Source organism: Trachymyrmex cornetzi, unplaced genomic scaffold (assembly GCF_001594075.2).
Source record: "Trachymyrmex cornetzi isolate Tcor2-1 unplaced genomic scaffold, Tcor1.1 scaffold92, whole genome shotgun sequence".
NCBI lineage: Eukaryota > Metazoa > Arthropoda > Insecta > Hymenoptera > Formicidae > Trachymyrmex > Trachymyrmex cornetzi.
In genome coordinates this window covers 184,961-195,750 of record NW_017300267.1, presented here as the reverse complement: position 1 = coordinate 195,750, position 10,790 = coordinate 184,961, and the positions used below count along the sequence as shown (strand labels likewise).

The following is a 10,790-nucleotide window of genomic DNA, read 5'->3' as shown; positions in this document are numbered from 1 at the left end:
ATCAAAAAACGGTCTATTTTGAAAAGATAAAGTCGTACATGCAACTAGATTTATTGTATTTCTGATAAAGGCTCGAACAAGTAGCTGAAATATGTCAAGAGTTTGAATTTATGAGATTAGCTTTGAATAAAAACTTTATGTAATTATTATCAGAATATATAAATTAAGTTACGCAACAAGTCCTGCGGTTGGCTCTTCATTACTCTGTCAATTTATACTATTATAATTATTGTTTCAATAATTAAATTATGATGTTTATGAAGGCTGCATTCGGAAACGTCGCTCAGATGATATTAAATGTTAAACAAGGACAGATGATGAATCCGAGGCATCGGAGGCATCCGAGCGACGTTTCCGAACGCAACCGAAGAAGAAGTACTTATATTCTTTGGCCAAAATTAACACATAACCGAAATTTCGGTTTTCGATTTTGGTCGATATTTAATTATTGTTTCAATAAATTATGATATTTAAGAAGAAAAAGTGTATGATATATGGGCATGTCTATACATATGGCTTTTATGAGATTCCTATTTTTTAATTTTTTGTGGTTTCGGTTTCAGTTGAAATTGACATGTAGCCAAGTATTTCGGTTCAGTTTCAGCAAAAGTTTCAATTGGACTCTACTTTATCACATGCTTAATTAAATGTATAATAAATAATTAAGATCTTTATAAAAATAGCTTTTTTTAATATTGAAACAATGCTTCAATTGTTAAACTATATAATGAGAATGCAATATGTCGTACTAAACATAGCCTTTACTCATTTTAAACATTCACAGTAAAATAGTAAACTTTACCTCTAATACTAATGCTGCTCTTTAATAAAAAATAGTAGGAATATGTCACTACATATTGTGGAATATGTAAATTTATCGCGTTTTATTAATATAAATATTCAAGATGCTATTTTCATCGATAAAATATTTCTCACAGAGATAAATCAAGGGATATTTTCTATTAATGTAATCATCATTGTATAAATGTGGCATCACAAATATAACCATACTAACATAAAACTATACAATAATTAAAATTTAGTTGACCAATTAATTTGTGTGCTCACTTTTGAAAAATTATAAATTATATTTAGAACGTAATATATAATCAAACCTCTAACCGAAAAAAAAAACATGATTACAATACGGTTAAAGTATTAACCCATGCTATAAGTAGTCTATTTCAATAAATATTAATTTTTGTATGTGTCAATTAGTATTATTTTGTTTATTGATAAAAGATAATAAGATAAAATAGAATCATGCTGTGATATGTAATAGTACAAGTTGAAAATAAAACAAGATCGAGTAAAATACTGACAATGTGAAAGTAAAAGGAAAAACACGAAGAAAGATGAGAAGAAAAAGATTGAAATATTTCAAAAAAATGTAACTATAGATAACCAATATAGTGGTGTCAGAATAAAATAATGTTAACATGGTAAGAGCGCTACAAATATTACAGTAAAATTATGGACACTTCATAAATAAAAGTTATGCAATTTGTTAAAACAAATTCAATAAAAAAAAAAGAAGTTATAGATACACATGGACTTGATTTTATAAATTTCTATTTTGTATATATTAAAATATGGAAATATATTTAAAATTTAAATCAAATTGCTTTCCATATAATGTATGATGTAGCGGGTAGAACGATGACGTCTCGAGAAAATGTAAATACATCAAGCGAATTAGAATTACTGATTATAAAAAAAAAGGAGAATATAGTTAGATTCGCTACCAGACAGTCTTCTCCTTTCCTTCCTCTTTATAAATCAAATACAAATTCATACAAAAAAAGGCATTAAAAAGGCTAAAAATAAAAATAAAAAAGGAAACAAACAAAAAAAACAATAAAATCAAGAAAATAAATTAAATCAACCGAAGAATATTAAATAAAAAAACGAGCGAATTTGAAAACCAAGAATAGATTGCACAAACCAAATGAATAAGAAACGCAGAGATTTGATTATATTCTATAAATTGTCATTATAATTTTCATTATAATCTTTCTTGTTTTGTCACTCAAATATTCATTATTTAAAATATGAAATCGAATAGAATTATCTATCGGAAAAAATTTGATCAGATCTTTCGAAAATTGAACTATGCGTTAAACGTATACAGAAGATTCTGGTCATAGAAATGATGTGTACCATCAACATGTTGCAGAACCCTACTCTCCAACAAACAGCGACCATAACGCACAGCATCTTCTCGATTATCAACAATGCCAACTTCGAGCAACCAGTTGACCAAATCTGTTCCCGAAAAGACTCCTCTGTAGACCCTCAATAATCGCCTACGGCACATAGATATGCGTGCTCGACAGGCATCTAAATGACATCGACTAAATTGTTCTCGAATCTCTTTTACTTCTGAACTGAGAGCTTCCTCACAAGGAAGTTGTAATTCTTTTCCTATCAAAATTACAATGTATTATTGAACGTATATGTATAAAATCAATCAATAATATGTGAAATATACATATTATAAAAGTACTGTACCAGATTGCCATTTTCTGCACATTTTTCGAAGCCAACATCCTAATTTACCCAAACGAGGATCTAATCCAAAAATTGCGAACGCTATTAGTGATTGTCCAAAGTTCAAAGTCACATCTAAGAATGAAAGCTCGGCATAAATGCCAGTTAACTGTTCCATTATTAATGTTCCCACGGATATCGATAAGCCCTATAATATATCAAAATTAGTTTTACAATCTTGATAATGTCCAAGTAAAGAAAATAATAATTTACGTACTATAAACATGGAACATAACAACAGAATTAAAAAAACCGCATGTCGCAAAATCTGAGGATCATCATCTGCATTCGTTTCATTTTCTTCCTCACAGCCATCTCCATCTTCATTAGCTCTGCATGCTTCATTCGAACAACCATTTTGAAATTCACAACTAATTCTAAAAGTTTTTATATCAACATTAATTTATAAATTTCTTTATAGTTACATACCCCCTTACTTGGAGTTAACTTGCGAGTTAACTTACATAGATGTTGAATTAATTAATGGAGACACTAAATCTTCCACATCTACTATGATTCTTTCATTATTTTCGGTTGTAGAATTTTGTACATCGTTCCTTAGATGTCCATATGACATGGTATTGTGCCTTCTTTGATATCTTTGTTGTAAGATCAAACAACCTAATGTCACTATGTACAGAAAAATGATTATTATAAGGTTTATATAAAGTAAACGTCCTAGTAACCGGACATATACATACCTATGTCCAGACATTTACACAAAACTTTATATTTACTTAAATTATTATTAATTTCAAATGTTTTTTTAAAATGTAATATTGTAATTTAATTGTAATCTTTAAATACAATTATAATATTGTAATAAAAAAAACGTTTGAGATTAATAATAAATTTTGTGTATCCGGAAATAGTATACTATATACATGTATCCGGAAATATATACTATATACATGTCCGGTCACTGAGATGTTTATCATATAAGATTTTAAATACGATTATCTGCACAATTATGTAATATTATAATTTGAATATAGTAATTTGACAAATATAAATACTTTCAAAATTTTCATTAAAAATATAATATAAAACATATATGTATATTTCTTGTAACATACCTATAAAGCAAAATATTAATATGAATGAAGATATAGCGGCTTGAGTCCTACCTAATTGAAAATTAGGATTTTTAAAATCAAGATCAGACGGATTTAATCTAACAGTAACGCATATTAATGTCACAATTAGAAGTGGTACTCTATAAATTAATATATATATTATATAGTAAATAAAAATATTATAAGTAATTTAAATTAAAATAAACTATAATAATATAGTCGTACCCCCATCCAAAAGGATAAAACCATTTTTGTAGATTTTCAACAAAAGATAATGAGCGTGAACTCAGGAATAGTAATGTTGCTGCAATTGCAGCTGTCCATATTCTACTTGCATATACACCAGTAGTTATTAAAATAAATTGGATGTACCTGTAATTAACAAGAATGATTGATAAAATTATATTTGATAAAACCGTATATTACCAAATAATTATTTAAAAAGTTTTATAATTACCATAATGTCTGATTACTATCCGAGTCAAGTTTTGACCATATTATCACACCTATTGCTATTGCAAGCTGAAAATAGAAAATATTTTGTACAAAAATGTATAACGTATAGAAATATATGTTTATAAAAACTAAATATGTAAAAAAATATATTTAATAATTGTCGCCTATATGTACCTGTGCAATTACGATGCACAAAGTGCATCGGTGAGTGACTTTATTATATCTTTTCCGTCCAAATCCAAGAAAGCATATCAACAGCCATATACAAGCTGCTGCTGATACAACGCTTATATCAAAGGAAAAGTTATTAAGTTGCTGTGCATAACTAGCTGGTGTAATTCCAGCAGAAACTGCATTGATCACTTTAGCTGATACAAACATAAGTGGAGCAGAGAGAAACGTACAAGCTACCATAGCTGATGCAATTAAGTCAATCTCGATATTGTATCGTAAAGTAAAAATAAATAGAGCAGGCGCTGTCGGGATAGTACCATACAGGAAGCCGTATGTGCTCAAATTTCTCGTTTCCGTGACATTATCACCAGCGTTCAAGAGAATAATAGACTCTCTTATGACTAGAGGCAATACTAGCAGCTTCACCGAGATCAATATACCTGGTATAACTAGCGCTGTACCTTTTAATTTGTGTATCTTTCCTACCATCATTATACCGAGGAGGAACAATGCGCTAGCGGAAAAAGCATTACCGAACACCTCGAGAATTGTGGCAAGCAAGCGCGGTACGTTATGATTAAAGATAAAATTTCCTATAATGCCCAAGACTGTCATGAAAAGCACGGGATTCAGTACGACACCCTTCACAATCGAATAAACCATGTCTTTACAATTTGTGTGCTCCTCCATACGTCGCTTGTTTATCTCCAGTAGTACAAAACCAATTGGATTTAAAATTGCCAATGATATGGGAGCCATCAGATATAAATAAGCAGCATATTCTGGATGCGTTCTTCCATAGAGAGCGTAAACTGAAAGGACAATATCTAATGTGAAACACATTGGATAATATGAAATATTTTGGAATTGTACAGAAATCTATTCTCTCTTCTTACTCATTGGGTATCCAATAGCAAAATCATTGCTTTGAGTGGTGAATATTGCAAAAAGTGCAGCACGTCCAGGATTTGATGGCTTTTGAATTACTAATGAAACCACAAGCACAGTAATAAAGACACAACTCTTGGCAAGCAATACAGCAAGAAGAAATTTCCAATTAATTAGTGTGAAGTGGAGCTTTGCTAGAGACAAAAAAATTAAAGATGGCAAAGCAAAGGTGCCGACAAAAGTATTCAGACCATTTGCTCCGATTTTTGTTATCATACCAAATCTTCCCGCTATATATCTGCAACATAAACATATATATCATAAAATATATAATCTTTACTTAAATTCATCATATAGAGAAGTCCAAGAGTAATAGTGCACAATTTCAGAAAAATTCAGTGCATATACAAACTTTAATAAAGCTTGCTTATCAGACAGTTTAGTAATTAGTATTTAAATGCATCCTTACCCGCATAGTATAATGCCAAAGCATTGTATCAGTGCAAGATATAAGTTATCAGCTGGGCCATCCACTGTCTCCACATATTGATTTGTGCTTAATGATGTCGATACAACACTTTCTTCATTAATCTAAATCAGAAAAAAATACAAGATATATAATTAAGCCTTACACATATCAACATAATTAACAATAATAAACAATTAAACAGTAATATATATACCATTTTTTCTACTAGATGAAAAATATTATCATCTCCTTAATGATTTATTAGTGTCATAAAACTGATCCCTTTGTGTAATAAACTTGTATGATATTGTCTTCATATCTCCATAAATAAAGAATATGTATATTTCAAAAATATAAGACCTGCAAGCACAAATAGTGTTTCTCAACTTCTTGCACACGATTCCAAAATCCTTTCACATTTGTCCGATTTACATTCTAATAGACTTTATCAGCAACATTGATGAAGCAAGAAAGATTAAAAGTGAAATAATATTTTACATATGTATATCTTTTTGATATGCACATTAAAAAACACACTCTCAAAGTATACATAATTTACGTAAGGTCGGAAAATGCTTCATATCGACAGAAAAGAGATAATAAATTATTATCAACGATGATCGCCGATCCAAGTCCTCTGTAATTCGAACAGATGTTAAAAATCATGAATCGACACTCGGCGCACAATTATTACTTGAAATATCACTGAATTAAAAAAATCGATTAATCAAAGTGCATATTTCCGTCCTGAACTTGACAAAGAATAGGAAAATTCCGTGATATCTAGCTGTCTATATCTTATAACAACGAACAGATCTTTATCAAACCGCAACCACCGCAACCACAGGAACAAAGTCCAGTAGGCCATTCACGACAAGCGCGAAGTCACGTCACGCAAACCAGGTGATTCCGCGCAGTCGCGAATATTGATAACCACAGTAAATGCGCAAAATGCGCGGCGATTGGTCCCGCGCTGTCACGTGACTCTCGCGAAACGATCACGCGCCCAGGTACGAGATCAGATCGATCATCTTCGAAATGTCATTATTTTATTTTATTCTGCGAGCGCGAAGAAAAATACATGCTCTTCAAAGTTATTTATATTCCGTTTTGTTCTCTTTCTCTTATCATTAGTCATGCATTTTTAACTATATATACAGGGTGTCTCGCAATTTTTTGCCGAGCACTTTTATGTAGAGCGGACTAAACTGAGTCGAAAAGTCCTCTGAAAAGTCGATTTGATGATTTTGACGTCGAATTGACGTCGATTCGATGTCGATTTCATTTCTCACTGGAAAGTAACAAGAGAATATAAGTATTAACATAATAGATCTGTTTCTTTTTAACTGAACTTCTTTACGCACCATACACTTTTTCTCTTTTTTTCTCCGACGTGAAGAGAAAAAGAGGAAGGGTAAACCGTGTAAGAAGTCCAGCCGAAAAGAACAGACTTGAAAATTCTGAGTATGTGTATTTAAATAAAACGAGATAATATTTAAACCCACGTAGCACAGTAGCGGCGCGTTTGCAAAGCGCTCAAAGAGCACTTTATACTATTTGTATTTTCTGAGTGCTTTGCAGGTACTGCTATACTACGTAGGAATATATTAAAACAGTAATACCTATACGTAAAGCGATTAAATGACAAAGAAATGTATTAGCCGTACAGGCTTTTTTATTATAAATTTTAAAAATAGATACAATTAAATAAGTACAATTAAAAAAGTTTTTATTTTCGTAGTTTGTAATTTTTAGTTATAGGCCGTTGCTATTTCAAATATGTTTATACTATTAATTTATTGAAAGTTTTTACACGTCTAACATTGATAATGATCCGATCGGGAGTCGAAACGCCGTTTCTTTTACATTTATTTCTATTTATTTTTGTTTTAATTTGTTTTACCGCTTATCCAGTGAAAATGACACTGAAATCGATGTCTATTCGATGTCGATTTGATGATTTCAACATCGAATCGACATCGATTCGATGTCAATTTTATTATCATTTCTCGCTGGGTTACTAAAATATATTTGCTTAGCACTTACATTTTTGTGTTCTCACTTGGTTTTTCTTAATATATATTTAATTAATTTATTATTTAAAGCATTCATTAAAAATAAATATTTAACATTAAATATATGCTATAAAAGTGATGTTCCATTTATCTCCTAAAATATCAAGCATGAACTATTGCTCGAAATAACTGATTTATTGTAGGCGTATGATTGAAGAAGCCCGTTAGATTTTGTTATGCGCAGTTAGCTCGGTCGTTGATATGATTTTCCGTAGATTGTGTAAAGCGATCGATAAAATGGCATCTTGCTTTTCCAGAGTTTTCGAACATAATTGCGAAATCGATTGTATCTTTAGATCGTATTTCCGCCAATCCTAGTGGAAAAATTTTTACAAAAAACTATATAGATTGAGACAAGATCTTAGAAATTCTTAGTTTTTCGTAGATATTCGTAGTAGGACGTAAAGAGACTTGCTTGTTTGAAAAACTAAGAAATCCGTCCTTTCTACATACTTACATCTTTTGATGTTGTATAATGAGTTTTTACGAAACATTTCTTCGTATCTTTTACAACGTATCACGAAACGAACAACGCAACTTTACATTCCACTACGAATATCTATAAAAAACTAAGAATTCCAAGATTCTGCCTCAATTTATGTAGGTTTTCTGCACTTTTTTATAACAATTTTTTTGCCAGAGAAGTTTCAGTTAATGCGAGAAGATCAAAGATATTGCGAACCTGTTGTATAGATTCTTATTTTGATATTGTTATCAAAATACTTAAAAATAAAAATTATTTCATCACTTATCATTGACTCTCGATATCTTGTTAAGCCGTGACTTTACTCTGTTTTTTATGCATAATTAGTGAAAATAAGAAGGCAATAATACATGTGTATATTATTGCCTTCTTGTTTTTCGTTATAGTAAACGTAAAGATAACAAGAACAGCGCAAAAGAAAGCATATATATCAACAATCGTAAGCAAGTTATTGCTGACGTAATTCCTATACTAAAACGATTTATACACAAATATCTAAATGTCTGAGACAGTAAATATCTTATAAATGTCTAAGCATAAAAATAACTTATAGTCGTTTAAAACATCATAAAACTAATCTACTACAGATTAGATTAGACGCACTTTGAGCAACGTAGTGATACAGATTATAATTTTAATGCGTAATATGTCTGTACACACGCTTAGTTGGATTTATAGTTTTCTAAGTAAAGTTAGCCATGAAAAGACATTTAACCATCAGCGCATATCTTGGCTTTATCGTTATCGTCTCTACCACTTAAAATTTTTTGCGAGCGTATTCTGCGGATGTAAACCAACAGATGGTATCTTGTGTCATAAAAGCAAAGAGTTTGAAAAATCATTATCATTTACGCACAGTCAAATACGTAGAGAGAATACTATATCGCGCTCGCACGCGATTTCCACTCGACAGAGTGCAGTGAAATTGCGTCGCAATTTTGCAGTTCCGCAGCGCGCTGTCCCTTTTTTTTTAATACAACTTTTTCCTTGAGCCATATAATTTGCTCGCGAGCACCTCTTACACACGCATTCCTTCAATCACGTCGACACGTGCTTATTCGTGCTTACGTAAGCAGACGGACGTATAATTGCGATAGCGTACAAATTCCTTGGCACACAAGGTATCCTGCTGATCGTTGAAACCGTACATCGTCGGCTTACATCCACTTTTTTCCAATGGAACATATACATGCATCCATAAAATATATTTCCGGATTCAATATATTATTATTTTTTATCTATCATAAAATAGAATTGATATAGAGACAATTATATTTACTATTAACAGAAAAATATTTGACTCTTAAATGAAAAATTTTTTAATCTAATATAAAATGATTTTAAACATCGGTTTTATGTCAAATGACGCCATCATCGTGCGTTATAACTTCGGACAAAGATTTATTCTAAAGAATATATAAACTTGAATTAACAACTATCTCAAAAAAGGCTCGAAAGAATCAATCAATAGTAATAATAAAAAACAAGCCATTCAAGCCAACATCTGTTGTTCGGATGCACAATTTATTTACGTGCGAATTAAACAAATCAAATCAATTAAATAATAAACGTTTCGACCATTACATTTTAGTCCTTATCAGTATCATATTTCAAACGCTAGCCTAGTATTCATAACTAAACCTCTAATATCATGTTCCGTGATAATCCTGTCCATTCTTCTTTATCCAATTACCAGATTAGCTATATAATAAACAGTCGTATCAATATAACCAATCTTCACAATTTAAAATTACTCTAAATATAAAGTTACAAATTTTTGGCCTAACGGTTCTCTAACTAAAAGATTACAAATTTTTTGCCTAAAGTGAGACCTAGAGTACTAATACTATAATATAAAGTTACAGTATTGAAACTATATGCCTTGTATCCATTAGGAATATAATAAATCTTATACAAAGCAATAAATAAAGTGCATCGTCAAATTACATTACGTTAAGAAATGAACCATTGAAAATAAGATTCAAATGCGAGTTTGTCAAATTTTATGTCAATACATTATCTAAATTGAAATATTAACATACAACATAATATAAATAGTGAATAGAAAATTAGTGTCAGGTAAACTTGAATTTATATGTGTTATTCTTGTCTCAAGACAATAAATCAATCTTGTTTAACTCGAGGGAGGAGAATAGGAATTATTGATCTAAGCTTAATATTATTTTATTTTATTCTACATGAGATTTCGATAAAAGTAAGTACGTCAAGAATATTTTTTGTTTTGTTATTATAAATTCTTTCTGGGAAGGCGAATCTCTCGAATGATTACTTCAGATAAGTGCTGCATAGTCGCATTCTATCTTTGCCGATAAGGCGAGGAGAAGAAGCTACATTCGCAAAGAAGCTTAATTATATATATAGTAAGTGCAAAAAGTACAGAACAAATATTTTTTTTAAAAAACTTTATTTTTAAAAAGTAAATATTATCCAGCGAGAAATAAGTCATTGAATTGATGTTGAATCAATATCGATACGATGATTTCAACACCAATTTGACGTCGATTCAACGTTTAATTGACGATCGTTTCTTGATGTGTAATTAACAATTTATTTATAAAGAATAAAATAAACTATATGTTTCTTAAAATTATATATAC

The 10,790-nt window shown here is 30.4% G+C and overlaps 1 protein-coding gene across 2 annotated transcripts; it reads right to left on the bottom strand.

Annotated features, from left to right (window-relative positions):
• Positions 1 to 2,022: 2,022 nt before the first annotated feature.
• Positions 2,023 to 6,489, bottom strand: anchor (integral membrane protein GPR155 homolog anchor). Of its 2 annotated transcripts, XM_018520566.1 has the most exons (12): positions 6,308 to 6,489; positions 5,828 to 5,973; positions 5,614 to 5,735; positions 5,153 to 5,442; positions 4,257 to 5,068; positions 4,084 to 4,148; positions 3,852 to 3,998; positions 3,627 to 3,766; positions 3,015 to 3,180; positions 2,768 to 2,927; positions 2,512 to 2,698; positions 2,023 to 2,424 (listed from the first exon to the last, which is right to left on the bottom strand). In XM_018520566.1, the coding sequence occupies exons 2-12, from the start codon at positions 5,828 to 5,830 to the stop codon at positions 2,111 to 2,113; spliced, it is 2,406 nt and encodes an 801-aa protein (XP_018376068.1). In that variant the 5' UTR covers positions 5,831 to 5,973; positions 6,308 to 6,489; the 3' UTR covers positions 2,023 to 2,110. The 2 variants fall into 2 exon arrangements, with proteins under 2 accessions (XP_018376068.1, XP_018376067.1); XM_018520565.1 differs by lacking the exon at positions 6,308 to 6,489 and having other exon boundaries at positions 5,828 to 6,098.
• Between the last annotated feature and the right edge of the window lie 4,301 nt (positions 6,490 to 10,790).

Excerpts from the sequence above, each read along its gene's own strand:
- anchor (XM_018520566.1), bottom strand. Across the intron at positions 5,443-5,613 it reads TTTGGCATTATACTATGCGG|ATATATAGCGGGAAGATTTG; the intron begins GTAAGGATGCAT and ends TTTATGTTGCAG. Across the intron at positions 3,767-3,851 it reads TTTTATCCTTTTGGATGGGG|AGTACCACTTCTAATTGTGA; the intron begins GTACGACTATAT and ends ATTAATTTATAG.